The sequence below is a fragment of the Erpetoichthys calabaricus genome, chromosome 14 (genome assembly GCF_900747795.2).
Source record: "Erpetoichthys calabaricus chromosome 14, fErpCal1.3, whole genome shotgun sequence".
Lineage (NCBI taxonomy): Eukaryota > Metazoa > Chordata > Cladistia > Polypteriformes > Polypteridae > Erpetoichthys > Erpetoichthys calabaricus.
In genome coordinates, this window is record NC_041407.2 from 106,664,769 (window position 1) to 106,683,322 (window position 18,554).

Below are 18,554 nucleotides of genomic sequence, written 5' to 3' on the forward strand. Positions count from 1 at the left end.
AAGGTGGCGCCACTGAGCCCCAAACCCCAGACATTTTTAGAATACAATCAAAGGTACTGACTTGGCTTTCCTCCCCAAGTCTTCTCCTCACTCACACCTGCCTGCTGCCATTCCTGACCAAGCTCTGCACTGGTGGTGCCTGCAGCTGAATCCGCTTTAGGAGACGCGCCTGGCACTTGCTGGACTTTCTTGGGCACCCTGGCACCTTCTTCACCTCTCTATTGTAACTCAATCAGCGTGACCTCCAGCCTTGTCCTCGTCTCACCTGACTTAACGAGAGGATCACTGAAGTGACGTCAGCAGGTCCTTTGGTGGCAGGGCTGACATGCAACAACAAAGATGTAGGCATTGCACTTTTCTTTCCAACAAAGAGCACATCACAAACACAAACACTGCTTTTAGGAATCCCATACCAAATGGCACATAACAGAGACATAAGATTGCATGGTGCACTGCAAACGTTAAGGCTGAGGTTGACACTGACACTGATTACTTAGATTTCAACCTGTCTCAGACGAGTAGCACAGATACTATAAGTGTTTGTGTGTCTGTCTGTTTGTCTATCTGGTTGCTATGTCTCTGTCATTCCAAAAGATGGTGCATCTCAGACTTTTATAGTAATGCAATGTATTGCAGTTTCCATTCCAACAGATGGTGCATCATAACCATTTTTAGTAATAAAATGTACTGCTTTTGTCTTTCCAACAGATGGCACATCACAAACACTAACACTGCTTTTACAAATCCCATACCAAATGGGATACAACAGAGATGTAGGTACTGCACTTTTCATTCCAACAGAGGGCACATCACAAACACAAACACTGCTTTCGGGGATCTCATACCAAATGGCATATAACAGAGACATAAGATAGCATGGTGCGCTGAGGTTGACACTGACACTGATTACTTAGATTTCAACCTGTCTCAGGTGAGTAGAACAGATACTGTAAGTGTTTGTGTGTCTGTCTGTTTGTCTATCCGGTTGCTATGTCTCTGTCATTCCAAAAGATGGTGCATCTCAGACTTTTATAGGGACCTTTTATGACCTCAGACATAATGAATAATGCATAATCAGTAATGCAATGTATTGCAGTTTCCATTCCAACAGATGGTGCATCACAACCATTTCTAGTAATAAAATGCATTGCTTTTGTCTTTCCAACAGATGGTGCATCACAGACATTAACACTGCTTTTATGAGTGTCATATTCTATGGCATATAACACAGACATATAAATTGCATGGTGCATTGCAGATATGAACGCTGAGGTCTACGTTGATTTCTTAGACGGGTAGGGGATATTCCCACCCCAGCACCATTTAATAGTTCCTGTAATTATTGGCCACAGACACTGTTTGCCTTGGAGCTTCACTTACCTGTCTTAGAGTCGAACCACCAAGCCGGGATGGTAGTGCTGGCTCTTACAGGACTGTCACCGGGAAGTGGGACTGAGATATGGATGGGCCCCGACACTTGGACCGTTGTGCCGTTACGTGTGAACACGTGAGCACTGAGTGCAGCTACAGGGGTCAAATCCAGCCAGCTGCTGTTCAAACCTGAGGGGTGGAAAGGAAAAAAAAAAACATAAGGACTTCTCAAGCAGAGTCATTTCTTTCTCATGAAGACGGGAATTCAGAGGCGCAGACGCAGATCGATTTGCTAATCCACATTAAAACGGGGTGGGGTGGGCAACCCCTTAACCTCCATCCATCCGTTCATTATCCAATCCGCTATATCCTAACACAGGGTCACGGGGGTCTGCTGGAGCCAATCCCAGCCAACACAGGGCGCCAGCCCACCGCAGGGCACACACACACCAAGCACAATTTAGGATCGCCAATACACCTAACCTGCCAGTCTTTGGACTGTGGGAGGAAACCCACGCAGACACAGGGAGAACATGCAAACTCCACACAGGGACGGACCCGGGAAGCGAACCCAGGTCTCCTAACTGCGAGGCAGCAGCGCTACCCACTGCGTCACCGTGCCACCCTTTCTAAACCTAAGAACTCAGAATATCAACACTTAATGCACAGTTGGCTTGCTTTTGCTTTTTTTGCACACCTAACTTTAAACAGAAGATGGCGCCACATCCACAGAATGGCATGGCACTGCACTTCTTTCAGACTTCATTTCTTGCAGGGTAGTGGCTGGCATTGCTATGATTATTTGGGTGGCACACAGGTTATATAACAGCACATTGGCACAGATGTTAGTCTGAATGCCTGTCCGCATGTCCCAATGTGTCCGCCTGGGTATTTTTCTTTCATGTCTAAACTGGCACTCCATAAGTGTGGGTATGTGTGTGAGTGTGCCCCCTAATTGACTAGTGTGCCATCCTGGCTTCGTTTCAGGACTGGGAGCCTTTGACTTTCCATAATCCTGAACTAACATAAGTAGGTAGCAGCAAATCTTGGTACTATTCAAGCCCCGCGCCCGCCTTGCCTTAGCTTCCTCGACCTGAGGGGTCTTGTGGTTAAATTATGGGGCTTAATTTCCCAAACTTGCTGGTTTAATTCTCCATGTGTGACCTTAAGCAAGTCCCTTAATTAGCCGATGCTTCAAGTGTGTGTAAACTGAACACTAGTGAGATGTCCTACGTCTTTGTATGTTGTGCTAGATAACTGGATTTATCCATCCATCCATTATCCAACCCGCTGAATCCGAACACAGGGTCATGGGGGTCTGCTGGAGCCAATCCCAGCCAACACAGGGCACAAGGCAAGAACCAATCCCAGGCAGGGTGCCAACCCACCGCAGGACACACACAAACACACCCACACACCAAGCACACACTAGGGCCAATTTAGAATCACCAATCCACCTAACCTGCATGTCTTTGGACTGTGGGAGGAAAGTGGAGCGCCCGGAGGAAACCCACACAGACACGGGGAGAACATGCAAACTCCACACAGGGAGGACCCGGGAAGCGAACACGGGTCTCCCAACTGCGAGGCAGCAGAGCTACCTACTGCGCCACCGTGCCGCCCATAACTGGATTTATGTTGTTATCAAAAAGGAATAATTAAACATAATACGAAAAAAATCAGCAGCATTTCTCATACCAACGATAGGTTTAATGGTCTTCAGTACTCCAAAGCAGGGACGTGCAATCAAGGGGGGCAGGTGATGAAAAGTAAAAAAACTAATAATGATAACATAAAATAAATGTGTCCATTGGTCTGAGCTATAAATTTGTTTTCTGTATGACTCCAATAACTTTGATCATTTTTATAGTCAAATTGAATTGGAGCATTACCTGTACAAACACAGGGGAGAAACGCGAGGTGCGGCAGCGACGAGATTCACCTCATCTCGGACAGCGCTCTCCTCACACACGGGCTTGATGGCTGTCGCTGTCTCTCTGTATGTCACCAATATAAGGTTTGCAGACACATTTATTATACACCCTGACTTTCCACAGTCTGGCTAATATCTTTAATGAATGTGTGTGACATATTTGTGAATTTCCCCTTGGGATTAATAAAGTATCTATCTATCTATCTATTATATAGTGCCTTTCATATCTATCTATCTATCTATCTATCTATCTATCTATCTATCTATCTATCTATCTATCTATCTATCATGTGAATTTCCCCTTGGGATTAATAAAGTATCTATCTATCTATCTATATTATATAGTGCCTTTCATATCTATCTATCTATCTATCTATCTATCTATCTATCTATCTATCTATCTATCTATCTATCTATCATGTGAATTTCCCCTTGGGATTAATAAAGTATCTATCAATCTATCTATCTATCTAGTCTTGCTAATCGAAGGCCTAAGGTGAGGCCGACAGTACTGTGGCGCCCTGAAGGGGGCGCATGTGAGCCCAGCAGGTGCTCGTTGCTGTTGTTCTTCTACGCAGAGGCGCCGATAAGTTAGCGAGATCAGAAAGTCGCGTGCACTGCAGCGGCCCGTTTATTTTAATTTTTTGTTCCGACTGATTGACAAAATAGAAGATTAAGATTTTTAAAACTAAAGGAAAATAAGGACTTTTACAAGAAAGTGACGGTGATTTTCGTGGAGAAGGATAGGCGCATGGACTTCATTTACAAATAAAGGTAAGACTGTAAACGGTTTTTAATTTTATAAAAAAAATGGGCTCAGGCTAAGAAAAAAAAAACAATCCAATATTTAAAAAACAAAATTTTGACCTAAAAAAATTTTGAAAATATTCTTTTGTTTTTCTTGTTCTTTTGTTGAACAGTCTGCATTAAAATTCGTTAAAGCATCAGAATTAAAAGCTTTTAAAAACAACTAAATATTTCAATTAAGGTCAAAATTGAAATCTGTTTTTTTTTTGTACAGTATACCACTCTAGACTTTCATTTGTATTAAAATGGGTTTGAATTGTGAAATTGCAGCGGCAAATTTAGAACATGTGGAGGGTGAGGAGCAAATGCGCTCTCTCCGCTCTCTCTCGCTGTTCTTTCTTAGCTAAATATGTGCCTTACCGATGTGTGTTTTAAAGAATGCTGATGAGATATGAAACATAACCAGAAGTCAATGCGTATGCTGCCAGTTGAGTATTCATATGTTTGTAAATCTGACTCTGAAGGAATCAGAGCCTCACCAGCCATGAACCTCACCGCACCTCGCTGCTCCAAAGGCAGTCTAGTCCTCCACGTGCCTCTTTATTTATGATGGCTGAAATCTGTACTGCTCCTTGGGACGCTTTATCCATCCTGGGAGGGAACGATTATAATATTTGCTACCAATGCCTAGAGTGGCAGCAAAACGATAAATAAATAAATGATCCCGAGTCAGAGTGACCAGCACTACTTCCCTCCAAACCACACAACAAGGACACAGCACATCTAACAGAACTAAAATGAGGACTGAAAACAGATGATTATTGTCAACAAATAAATCGACAGAGGAGTGGGACACGAGACCCCCAATGAGCTACAAAGCACCTGTGAGCAAGGGAAAGGCACTATATAAATAAAATGTATTATTATTATTATTAACAAATGAATGGGCTATTTACACAAGTCCCACACTGCATGTTTTCCCTTAAAGGGTAAAATGTTCCTCTAACTCAAAAAGACCTCTTGGCTTCCATGAATGCACCTGGGGTCACCTGTAGGTGGCACAGTTTATTTCTCTGGCGCTGTGCCTCACCTCTCTTATCCCCTCCCTCTTGCCACTGCGCTTTCACCCTTTTAGGTAGGGTCAGCCCCGCCCCCTTTTCAATTTTATTGGCCCTCCCAGTCAGGTGCTCGATTTCCAGGTAATTCATTGGTTCCCAATATCTGTTTAGATTTTTTTTTTCCACTGTAATAATGATGAAAAGGTCCAACCCGACAATGTCACCCACCACAAATGACAAGGTGTCACACACTAACGGGCACCAGATGAGCTCATTTACGATGGGGCTGGCCAAGTTCAGGGACTGCGCCATCTTGTTTTCACCCACCTGTCCCATTGCCCTCTAGTCCGATCAAGTAGGGGAAGCCCCCGATCTCATATTCACTTTTAGCTGTGGTCAGGACTGCTGACAACTCGGTGTAAGTGGAGTTTGGCGGCAGGCGAACAGTCTTCCTCTGGAACTGGATCCATGGCTGGTTCCTCGAACCTGTAAATAGAAACAACCACAAGTGTTACAGTTCCCTGTTTAAACAAGACCCCCCCCATCTGACCAAAAGGTGTACTTTGAGAACCCAATAGCTTGACTCAAAAAGTGACAGAAGGTGCGATCAGACCCTGATGGGGGGGTCTTAGTGTTTAGACTGGATATCTTCGGAAGCTGTCCATGGATCTTTGTCCACCATTCTCACTGTCCATCTGCCCATTCTGGGGTCGATTATCCTCTTTGGTTGTTGGCTACAGTCCCATGGACCTTAAACATCTTCATAATAAACTGCTCAAAAAAATAAAATGAATCCGAGTACAGCATCAAGTCAATGACACTTCTGGGCTGTTGATCTGCTCAGTTAAAAAGCAGAGGGGCTTGTTCATCAGTTTTAGTTGCTTTGGTGCACTAGAGGGGCAACAATGAGAAGACCCCCAAAACAGGAATGAATGGCTTAACAGGTGGAGGGAGGCCACTGACGTTTTTCCCTCCTCATCTGTTTTGTCACTCGTTTTGAATTTGGCTATGCTCAGTGTCACTACTGTTAGCATGAGGCCATACCTGGACCCTACAGAGGTGGCACAGGTAGTCCAACATCTCCAGGATGGCACGCACATCAATATGTGGCATTGCCAGAAGGTTTGCTGTGTCTCCTAGCACAGTCTCAAGAGCATGGAGGAGATTCCAAGAGACAGACAGGCAGTTACTCTAGGGCCCCTCATAGAAGGTCCATAACCCATCAGCAGGACCCACCGGTATCTGCTCCTTTGGGCAAGGAGAAGCAGGATGAGCACTGGCAGAGCCTACGAAATGACCTCCAGCAGGCAGGCAGACCACTGGTGTGAATGTCTCTGACTAAACAATCAAAACAGACTTCATGAGGGTGGCCTGAGGGCCCGATGTCCTCTAGTGGGCACCGTGGAGCTTGATTGGCATTTACAATACAATACAATACAGTTTATTTTTGTATAGCCCAAAATCACACAAGAAGTTTCTGCAATGGGCTTTAACAGGCCCTGCCATAGAATACTAGAATTGGCAGGTCCACCACTGGTGGGCGCCCTGTGCTTTTCACAGATGAGAGCAGGTTCACCCTGTGCACATGTGACAGACGTGAAAGGGTCTGGAGAAGCCGTGGAGAATGTTATGCAGCCTGTGACATCGTTCAGCATGAGCGGTTTGGTGGGGGGCTCAGTGATGGTATATCTGGGGAGGCATATCCATGGAGGGACGCACAGACCTCTACAGGCTAGACAACGGTGGGCAACTTGACTGCATTTAGGTATTGGGATGATATCCTTGGACCCATTGTCAGACCCTATGCTGGTTCCTCCTGGTGCACGACAATACCTGGCCTCAAGTGGCGAGACGAAGAAGGAATTGATCCCATTGACTGGCCCCCACGCTCACTCACCTGACCTCAATCCAATAGGACACCTCTGGGTGTGACATTATGTTTCGGTCCATACAAGCGCATGGGGGGGTGTGGAGAGGGGGCGGGGGGTTGCATAGAAACTACTGAGTACGATTTAGATCTAAATTGTTCTTCTTCTTTCGGCTGCTCCCGTTAGAGGTTGCCACAGTGGAACATCTTCTTCCATCTCTTTCTGTCCTCGTCATCTTGTTCTGTCACCCCCATCAACTGCATGTCTTCTCACCACATCCATAAACCTTCTCTTAGACCTTCCTCTTCTCCTCTTTCATGGCAGCTCTATCCTTAGCACCCTTCACCCAATATATACAGCATCTTTAACTCTGCACAGGTCCAAACTAACGCCATCTCACCTCTCTGACTTTGTCTCCTAACCATCCAACCTGAGCTGACCCCCGACCCACCCCACCAATGTCCTCGTTCTTCATCTCAACCATCCTCATCACACCCGCAGCAAGTTTGAAAACCCACTCCACTCCAGTTACAGTGGATCTGGAAAGTATTCCCAGCGCATCACTGTTTCCACATTTTGTTATGTTACAGCCTTTTTCCAAAATGGATTAAATTCATTTTTTCCTCAGAATTCTACACACAACACCCCATAATGACAACATGAAAAAAGTTTACTTGAGCTGTTTGCAAATTTATTAAAAAATAAAAAAACTGAGAAATCCCATGTCCATAAGTATTCACAGCCTTTGCTCAATACTTTGTCGATGCCCCTTTGGCAGCAATTCCAGCCTCAAGTCTTTTTGAATATGATGCCACAAGCTTGGCACACCTATCCTTGGCCAGTTTCGCCCATTCCTCTTTGCAGCACCTCTCAAGCTCCATCAGGTTGGATGGGAAGCATCGGTGCACAGACATTTTAAGATCTCTCCAGAGATGTTCAATCGGATTCAAGTCTGGGCTCTGGCTGGGCCACTCAAGGACATTCACAGAGTTGTCCTGAAGCCACTCCTTTGATATCTTGGCTGTGTGCTTAGGGTCGTTGTCCTGCTGAAAGATGAACCGTCGCCCCAGTCTGAGGTCAAGAGCGCTCTGGAGCAGGTTTTCATCCAGGATGTCTCTGTACATTGCTGCAGTCATCTTTCCTTTTATCCTGACTAGTCTCCAAGTTCTTGCCGCTGAAAAACATCCCCACAGCATGATGCTGCCACCACCATGCTTCACTGTAGGGATGGTATTGGCCTGGTGATGAGCGGTGCCTGGTTTCCTCCAAACGTGACGCCTGGCATTCGCACCAAAGAGTTCAATCTTTGTCTCATCAGACCAGAGAATTTTCTTTCTCATGGTCTGAGAGTCCTTCAGGTGCCTTTTGGCAAAATCCAGGCGGGCTGCCATGTGCCTTTTACTAAGGAGTGGCTTCTGTCTGGCCACTCTACCATACAGGCCTGATTGGTGGATTGCTGCAAAGATGGTTGTCCTTCTGGAAGGTTCTCCTCTCTCCACAGAGGACCTCTGGAGCTCTGACAGAGTGACCATCGAGTTCTTGGTCACCTCCCTGACTAAGGCCCTCCTCCCCTGATTGCTCAGTTTAGATGGCCGGTCAGCTCTAGGAAGAGTCCTGGTGGTTTCGAACTTCTTCCACTTACAGATGATGGAGGCCACTGTGCTCATTGGGACCTTCAAAGCAGCAGACATTTTTCTGTAATCTTCCCCAGATTTGTGCCTCGAGACAATCCTGTCTCTGAGGTCTACAGACAATTCCTATGACTTCATGCTTGGTTTGTGCTCTGACATGAACTGTCAACTGTGGGACCTTCTATAGACAGGTGTGTGCCTTTCCAAATCAGGTCCAGTCAACTGAATTTACCACAGGTGGACTCCAATGAAGCTGCAGAAACATCTCAAGGATGATCAGGGGAAACAGGATGCACCTGAGCTCAATTTTGAGCTTCATGGCAAAGGCTGTGAATACTTATGGACATGGGATTTCTCAATTTTTTTATTTTGAATAAATTTGCAAAAACCTCAAGTAAACTTTCTTCACATTGTCATTATGGGGTGTTGTGTGTAGAATTCTGAGGAAAAAATGAATTTAATCCATTTTGGAATAAGGCTATGACATAAGAAAATGTGGAAAAAGTGATGTGCTGTGAATACTTTAAGGATGCACTGTACTTGTGATCTTTTCTAGGGGTCCCAACAGGCCGTGTTTCGAAGATCTGTGTAGAAGAAGCAACACTCGATCTCTTGTCACACTTGGTTTACTTTACTCGGTGGCATCTCAAAGGGGACAATGGCTTTTCACTTTGTTACTTTTTTACAGGGGGCATGCAGCAATCAGCTGGAAGAGGACCAGCCAATGTGTCCACATTTCAGAATACCCATTAATATTATTCCCTCCAAAGATTAGAACGAGAATAAGAAGAACAAGGTGACAGGACAGAGCACCGAACAAGTAAGCAGGGGATCAGTGAGGACGCCTTGACGATAAGGAGACGGCGACTGTCAAACCTAATGTGGCACATCACGGCCCTCTAATTCCGAGACTTCATTTTATGGCCATCAGCTGCAGCTGTGTGGACTGTCTGTCTGCTCTCTTCAGATTTATCGCAGATTAATTTGCGCTCAGTTGTACTCGGCGTATAAATCCTGAGAGCAAACACTAAGACGGCATGTGACGGGGCCCAGGAATGCCACAAATGGTGCCCCTCCTCGGCTGGTAAAAGCTCCTTCCGCAAAGAGTCCAGGACCCCACCCTGCGTGTCTGGGATGAAAGGAGAAATGAAGGCATTTGGTCCAGCTGTTCCAAATCTCCTGTGGAGGGACGGAGCTCATTCCAGGGGATCAGCGAGATATAAAAGGAGATCATGATGGCGGAATTCTCATCGTGCCTGGCCTGCCAGAGAAGTGGGGGGAACAGGCCGAGTAAAAGAATTCTGAATGGAGCACAACACGGATGGCCGACTGATGAAAAATACGCCAAGATTTGACGAAATGGCTTCAAAGTCGGCCATTCAGTGCTGTGCTTAGGTGGGATTTTAAGGAGCACAGTGGCTTTGCAGTAAGGAGGCGGTGGGATCGCTTTCCAGGTCCTACCTGTGTGGTGAGAACTGTGATTAGTGAGAAAGGCGCTATATACATGTAAAGGATTATTATTATGTTGGCTTTAACTGTGACCGGCCCAAACATCTGTGTGTACCAACCACTGGGTAATCCATCCATCCATTATCCAACCTGCTGAATCCGAACACAGGGTCACAGGGGTCTGCTGGAGCCAATCCCAGCCAACACAGGGCACAAGGCAGGAACCAATCCCGGGCAGGGTGCCAACCCACCGCAGCTACTGGGTGATACGCACACAAAACAATAACAACATAAGGAAGGCCTGGGGGGCTCAGTATGGACTCATTGGTCCTCACTGGTTTACACCATTTTGATGTTTATTATTTCATGATTTCATTCAACTTCAGACCTCTCTGTTTGTCTGCCTCGAATTTTGCAATCAATTTTTTTACCCACGTTTACTGAACCGATTTCCTTCAAACTTTGCATGCATGCTGATCACCGCTGACAATGCAACACTTTATCAGTTGTGACCCGGGATCTGTACGTTAATTATGTCAAATTGGAACTTCTCATTTGCTCATATTATACTTTCACACACATATTGTGATAGTACTTGTCCGGTCTGGACTCTGTTCTGAGGAGAGGACCAAATGGAGAGGACATGTCAACAGCACTACCTCCCCTGGGACACAAGAGGGCAGTCCCCTGGTTTGCATCGGGGCCACGGGCTTGGAGCTTAGAAGCACAACCCTACTGTGGGCAGCTCCACAGCCATGGCATGCAGCACTTCCACCACACCCAGAAGTGCTGCCAGAAGAGGAGCTGGATTTCCATGGAACTCCAGGTGCTCGTTGATGTCCTTCCCGCGGCACATCCTGGTGTGGTGGAAGTGCCGCATCAGCACCCGGAAGCACTCTGGGCATCCCTGGAAGGTCCTTCCACCACCTTCCCAGGTGTGGCGGAAGTGCAGATCTCCACGATGGAGGGTTTGAGTCTCCTCGCTCCGTCCCCGTGGTCCCCTCACTATCCAGGGCAGTTGCCCCCTCGTGGCCCGGGGGATGTATAGACTGCCTACCGGTCCTGCCAAGGCGTCCCGGCTGGGTCTGGCCCACAGCCTCCTGCCACAATACTGTATATACAGTATCTCACAAAAGTGAGAACACCCCTCACATTTTTGTAAATATTTGAGTTCCATCTTTTCATGGGACAACACTGAAGATATGACACTTTGACACAATGTAAAGTAGTCTGTGTACAGCTTGTATAAAAGTGTAAATTTGCTGTCCCCTCAAAAATAACTCAACACACAGCCATTAATGTCTAAACCGCTGGCATCAAAAGTGAGTACACCCCTAAGTGAGAAAGTGTGCTCAATTAGCCATTTTCCCTCCTCGGTGTCATGTGACTCAGTGTTACCAGGTCTCAGGTGTGTTACATTTGCTGTTATCGCTCTCACACTCTCTCTCTCATACTGGTCACTGGAAGTTCAACATGGCACCTCATGGCAAAGAACTCTCTGAGGACCTGAAAAAAAGAATTGTTGCTCTACATAAAAATGGCGTAGGCTATAAGAAGACTGGCAACACCTTGAAACTGAGCTGCAGCATGGTGGCCAAGACCACACAGCGACAGGTCTGACACTCAGAACAGGCCTCACTATGGTCGACCAAAGAAGTTGAGTGCCACATGCTCAGCGTCATATCCAGAGGTGCTCTTTTGAAAATCGACGTATGAGTGCTGCCAGCATTGCTGCAGAGTTGGAAAGGGTGGGGGGTCACCCTGTCAGTGCTCAGACCATACGTCCGCCACACACTGCATCAAATTGGTTTGTATGGCTGTCATCTCAGAAGGAAGCCTCTTCTAAAGATGATGCACAAGAAAGCCTACAAACAGTTTTCTGAAGACAAGCAGACTAAGGACATGGATTACTGGAATGATGTCCTGTGGTCTGATGAGACCGAGATCAACTTATTTGGTTCAGATGGTGTCAAGGGTGTGTGGCGGCAACCAGGTGAGGAGTACAAAGACAAGTGTGTCTTGACTACAGTCAAGCATGGTGGTGGGAGTGCTGCATGAGTGCACTGGGGAGCTACAGTTCATTGAGGGAACCATGAAGGCCGACATGCACTGTGACATACTGAACTGGGCCACAGGGCAGCATTCCAACATGATAGCGACCCCAAACACACCTCCAAGACCACCACTGCCTTGCTAAAGAAACTGAGGGTAAAGGTGCTGGACTGGCCAAGCGTGTCTACAGACCTAAATCCTATTGAGCATCTGTGGGGAAGGTGGAGGAGCGCAAGGTCTCTAACATCCACCAGCTCCGTTATGGAGGAATGGCAACCTGTGAAGCTCGTGTGAACTCCATGCCCAAGAGAGTTTAAGGCAGTGCTGGAAAATAATGGTGGCCACACAAAATATTGACACTTTGGGCACAATTTGGACATTTTTCACCAAATGTAACACACCTCAGACCTGGTAACACTAACGAGTCACATGACACCGAGGAGGGAAAATGGCTAATTGGGCACAGTTTGGACCTTTCTCACTTAGGGGTGTACTCAATTTTGATGCCAGCGGTTTAGACATTAATCCTGTGTGTTGAGTTATTTTGAAGGGACAGCAAATTTACACTGTGATACAAGCTGTACACGGACTACTTTACATTGTGTCAAAGTGTCATATCTTCAGTGTTGTCCCATGAAAAGACAGAATAAAATATTTACAAAAATGTGAGGGGTGTACTCACATGAGATACTGTATACTAGCTGTCCCCCCCGACAGCTCCGGTAGTGAAACAGGACAAACTTTAAAATCAATAAAAAAAAAAAATGTAATAATTTGTATTGAGAAGAATTTATATTGATAGCTTTCATATTCGAGGCCCTCTTCGTATACAATATTTTTGGTTTTACTATCGGGGCGAGAAGGTAGTTGTGATCTCGTTGTCAAAAATGTAAAAAGTTGGCAAGGTACCTCTGACCAAGTGGAAGGTAGGTACACTCCAACGTTAAACGTTGCCACTGTATCTGATGGTGTTCAGCTCTGACAGGAGGATGTCCTCCGTGTGGCCATGATATCTCTCACAATCAGCAGCTACCTTCTAAAACACATGGCGCTCTGATCTCTGTCTCTCAAAAATGTCCAACGTTACTCCTTAACAATCTCTAGATGATAATGTCCGCTAAACAAACAGGTATCACTAGCTAAGCAGAGACATGTGGCAAAGGGTACAGCGACTCGAACGGAGGCTGGCGCGTGAGTGAGGAGAAACAGACTCCACTCCACGACGGCGATTTTTAGGTAACAATAATACTGGACGGCTCTTTCTGTTGACGTGAGAACACTGTGTCCATCCGTGTGTCCGCCTGTGTGTCGGTTTGTGTGTTGGTTTGTGTGTCTGTCTGTATGTCGGTTTGTGTGTCCGTCTGTGTGTGCATTTGTGTGTCTGTCTGTATGTCGGTTTGTGTGTCGGTTTGTGTGTCCGTCTGTGTGTCTGTTTGTGTGTCCGTCTGTGTGTTGGTTTGTGTTTCTGTCTGTGTCCATCTGTGTGTCTGTCTGTATGTCGGTTTGTGTGTCCATCTGTGTGTGCGTTTGTGTGTCTGTCTGTATGTCGGTTTGTGTGTCTGTCTGTATGTCGGTTTGTGTGTCTGTTTGTGTGTCCGTCTGTGTGTTGGTTTGTGTTTCTGTCTGTGTGTCCGTCTGTGTGTCGGTTTGTGTGTCCGTCTGTGTGTCGGTTTGTGTGTCGGTCTGTGTGTCCATCTGTGTGTGTTTTTGCATCTCTTTATGCCTTTGTGTCTTCTGCTGTTTCTTAAGCAGTGGATTTTCACCCCAGTTGTAAGTGAAGCCCACTGCAGGTGTTCTGTGCTTTCAAAAGGGCTTCAGTTACCATCATGAAAGATACGAATCAGACCCCCGTATTGATGTTATAAAGAGTACTGAACCCCTTTGTTCTTAATCAGCATTCGCTCTAAAATGTCTAAAAGCCAATGTTCTCTGTTTAGTTTAAAAATGTGCATTTCAGGTCCTCCTGTATCACCACATTTGATCTCCCAGTGTGCATTATTAATAAGGAGAGAACATTTAGCTGAGAGACTCCTCGTGCTGATGTGTCCCGGGGGGATTCTGTGCTCCATTATTATGAATTTTATTGATCTGTGAGTCACGGAGTCAAGAAGTTTCAGTAAGGATCAGAGAAAAATAAATAATGCACTTTTTTTTTTTTGTTTCTTATATTTCTCTTTTCTTGACAAATTCTTCCAATAAACAATAATTAAATTAAAAAATAAAAGACAATCAAAGACAATTGAAGGAAGGTCATCTGATAACCAAACGTATCGACTTGAGCCGTCACAGAAGACTCTTGAGATCCTGCAGCATGTTATAAACAGGGGATTAAAGTTTAGTTATTTAAACGCTCTCTAATCAAATTTAGAGCCCCTTCGCTAAGCTATTTTACTTCACAGGTGGTCATTTTGTTGTCTTCATTACATTAAGGTGCAGTTGAATTTGAATGCACCATTTTAGTCCAGGGTGGCACGGTGGCACAGCTGCTGCCTTACGTGTGCCCAGCCCCACAAGCACTTTCCCTAGATCCTGCTATGATTCTCTTATTTCCAAAGTACTAATGGAAAAATAATAATCATTCACATTGCCTCACAGCAAAAACCACTCTGACGTGATAAAGCTGTCACATAATTATGAATCAGTGGTGACTTATAATGAATGCACGGTGGCGTCTCGGCTGTTGGATGCATTTGTTGTTTACATCGCTATAGTAACAGCGCTGTCAGGCTGCATCAGCTTGTTCCTGAGTCGCCAGCTGTATTAGTTGGCATGCCATCATACAAATGAGCAGTTTAGTGGCAGCTGCAGGGGAGATGATAAAGCTTGCCCACGTCTCAATTCCAACACCTGCTGCAGCAGCAAGTGGTTCTAAGGATAGTGAACTACCAGACGAGGACTTGGCGCAGGTGAGCACTGGAGCGCTGCTACAAGGACAATACTCATAATGGCAGCAAATGACATCTTTAGGACTAATGAGAACACGATTATTATAAGATCAAAATGAACGCACAGAGTGTTCTTGGGCTTTTAGTGTTTCAGTAACTATGTGATTACAGTAAAATGAGCGAGAAAGAATTGGGCTGTGTCGAGCTCATGGCTGCTGTGACCTTTGTAACCCACCCGATGTCACTATTTTCGAAGCATCGGATCTTCTTCCGGCACAATCAGGAGAAAGCTTCAAAAGGAGGCTTCATCCGCTCCATCATTAGCCACTACACCACACTGCCGGCACCTAAGAAGTTTTCAATTTAGGTCCTGTCACTCTTCAAAAAGTGGCGCTGACGTAGGAGTCTACTGGAGGGAGCACAAGACTGCGGACATCAAGATTCTCAGAGGACATTTATCTTTAAAAAAAATGTTAATTATAAAAGCAATAGAAGAATTTGGCAACAAATGGATTTCTTCCAGACCAAAAACAAGCCAATCATTTTCAGTCAAGTTCAGATGTTGCATGAAGTTAATATGTCAGTGTGAGGGACAGCTGATGTCCCAGCTGGTGTGGACCCCCCACACCCTTACCTGGCCCGGAGGATTTGATAGCAGAAGGCCAGGGAGGGAATAACAGTATCTCCTTTCCATGCCAGGACCTGGATGTGGAAGGACGTTACAACTTATACAGTGGGGCTCGAGGTCTAACAATCTGGACTTGGGAACAGGGAATGACAGCACCATGGGCAGAGCGTCCTCCTGTACACTGAGTGGCAGCATCCTGTCTGGCAAGCCCCATTATGGATGTGTGACATCCCGTGTAGTGGGAAATAAAAACACCAGTCTACACTCTGGATATCTAGTAAATGGGACCGAGTGTGACCAGGATGATAATGGAAGACAGGGAGACACCGACACAAAAAGGGTTAGGTTTTTTGAAAAATTAAGTGAAATTTTTATTTACAGGTGCACTTAACAACAAACAAAAAAAATAATAATAATGTCCTGCGGAACTTATAAATTAAACACAGTTCGATACCGCTAAGGACACACAAAAACAGTCAGCAAATAAATCCCAAAATAGTGGCTATAAAATTTAGCAGTCATGATGTTGCATTGCAGAACCAACAACAAAAATATTCAAAATACTAAATGTGTATATACAAAAATCAACAGTGCACCAGTTAAAACCACAACCCACAATAAATACCTCCATCAAACAAAAATTACTATAGAGATATTTATATCTATATACAGGAACAAATATTTACAAAAATAAACAAAGCACAAGCCGCAATGATTGGTAATTTCGTCAAATTGTTCTACCTAGTACCTTTCTCCTAGAGGGTCTAATCAGAAAAGCACCCCGCTCTGGGGCAATGAGTTTCTTTTATATTCGGCGCCCTTGTACCGACCAATTAAACTGTCCAACGTCATCCCTATAACCGTGCGATTACGAGAACTCGTCGGCGAGAAGTGGCGTCTCTTGCCCTGCAAAAATGCTATATTAAATCGAGCAGCCGGCGCGCACGCGCATAGCTGTGCCGGTTGTTGAGACGCCAACTGCGCTCCTGCCTTAAAGCAACGTAAGCACTTTAAATATTCACGTCCTTACCCTTGAGCTACTGCCCAAACAACTACTTATATGGGATCCCTTTTTCTCAACCGCGGCAAACTAACAGTATGACGCTTCACCCTTTCTTTTACTCTTTTAGTATTACGGTGTCGCGGGAGGCACACGCAGGACTGGAGGACCGACAATGCCAATCCCGGCCGGTAAATGGCAAGGCTGTCTCACCAGTCTATCCGAGACCTACCGCAACACTCTCCAAAAGGTGCTAATAAGGTCTGTGAAGATGTCTATCTCCAATAGTATAAGAAAGGAATAAGGCAAGTTTCCTTTCTTTGTACTTTAACTTTTTATTACAAACAAATGCCTCTCCACTGCAGAGGACACTTGACAAATTTTATTTAATTCTAGGTAATGCCAGTAAGGCACATTACCACAGGATGTCTCCAGGCCAGCATGGGAGTTTTGGTGTCATGGGCCTGCCATGTCAGATTCCGTGGGGGCCACCAGGGTGAGCTGTCAGATAGTAACCATACAGGGACCGCTGTCGTCCTGCCAGACCCAGAAGTGTTTCCTAGAGACCAGAAGTATACTGTGGACTGGTCTGCCTGCTACTATAAGAGATGCCCCTTCGGTCTCAGCTTTCAACTTCAGTTTAGCACACCCTGACTAGAGCTGCTGATTAACTGTGGAGACTGCATCTCTGTTTGTTGGTCATTAGCACTAAAACATAAGTAACATGATAGTTCTAATTTGTTACTAACCCTCATCTATTCCGTTTCTCTTCTAGGTACTCAAATGTGGCACTTAGTGCCACGGCCCACCTGCCAAGTTGTTCTACCTGCCTGAGGTAAAGTCATCTCTAATGGAGGATCGCAGGTAGAGGGGTCCTTTCATCGGATTGGCTGGCCCAGCGCTGACTCAGCGCTTGATGGCCGAGGTCTGCAGGACTCTGAATAAATCCAAATCATATTATGGGATATCATCTGGTATTGAATTCTGCTCCGTACATGTAACATTTCTATCGCATTATTGTATTGTGGATGACCCACTGCACACCCAACCTACCTGGAAAGGGGTCTCTCTTTGAACTGCCTTTCCAAAGGTTTCTTCCATTTTTTTCCCTACAAGGTTTTTTTGGGAGTTCTTCTTTGTCTTCTTAGAGAGTCAAGGCTTGGGGGGCTGTCAAAAGGCAGGGCCTGCTAAAGCCCCTTGCGGCTCTTCTTGTGTGATTTTGGGCTATACAAAAATGTATTGTGTATTGTATTGTATTATATTCCTGGGTCTGGAGTTAAAAAAGCCCCCCTCTCACACACTCCCCTGGGAGAACTGAAGGAGAATACAATATGCAAAGAGAGGGACTGCTGGCGTTACGAGGGGCTGTACTGTAGTGTGGGAGAGCTGCTATAACACTGAAGGAAGGAAGCCTGTAAAAGGTACAAGTTATTGAAAATAAAAGGGCTGGATTTGAACCCGGAACTCTGTGTGTGGACTTGTGTCCAGGGTTTGGAATGCCCCCTCGGGGCCTCAGTTAGTTAACCAACCGTAACTGAAGTTGAAGGCAAACAAGCCGAAATAACAAAAAAAAGATGAGTTGAAAGCTGGGAAGAAAACCTTAAAGGAAGGAAATCATCAAACATAATGCAACATTAATTATTTTTTCACTTGTCCATTCCAAAACATCTATGAAAATAACAGCAGCGCGCAGGCCAGAAAGAACGGCTGCCAGCTCCCATACCTGGCCGGCGGCACCATCACATGCGTGTCTTCCTTCATTACTTGGCTTCAAGATGAGGCCCCTCAGACACGGCTGCAGAACACATTCTGTCTGGACTGACTGAAGCAACATGTCACGCGTCAGCAGGAAGGCACAGGACTGGAGTAAACGGAACAACTGAAATTCGAATAACTGAAACCTGGGCAGTAAAGAAGACCACGTAGAGTCCA

General features: G+C 45.5%; 1 protein-coding gene and 1 long non-coding RNA gene across 2 annotated transcripts in view; one reads left to right on the forward strand and one right to left on the reverse strand.

Moving 5' to 3' along the window:
- Positions 1 to 18,554, forward strand: part of LOC127530168 (uncharacterized) — a 556,902-nt gene that overhangs the window by 374,989 nt on the left and 163,359 nt on the right. The gene's annotated exons all lie outside the window — the stretch shown is intronic.
- The window catches only part of fam171a2a (family with sequence similarity 171 member A2a), a 109,794-nt gene that overhangs the window by 13,920 nt on the left and 77,320 nt on the right, over positions 1 to 18,554 (reverse strand). Inside the window, exons 4-5 of the mRNA XM_028818589.2 lie at positions 5,437 to 5,595; positions 1,381 to 1,560 (exon numbers count right to left, since the gene is read on the reverse strand). Coding sequence (XP_028674422.1) covers positions 1,381 to 1,560; positions 5,437 to 5,595 — 339 coding nt within the window. The remainder of the gene's footprint in view (positions 1 to 1,380; positions 1,561 to 5,436; positions 5,596 to 18,554) is intronic.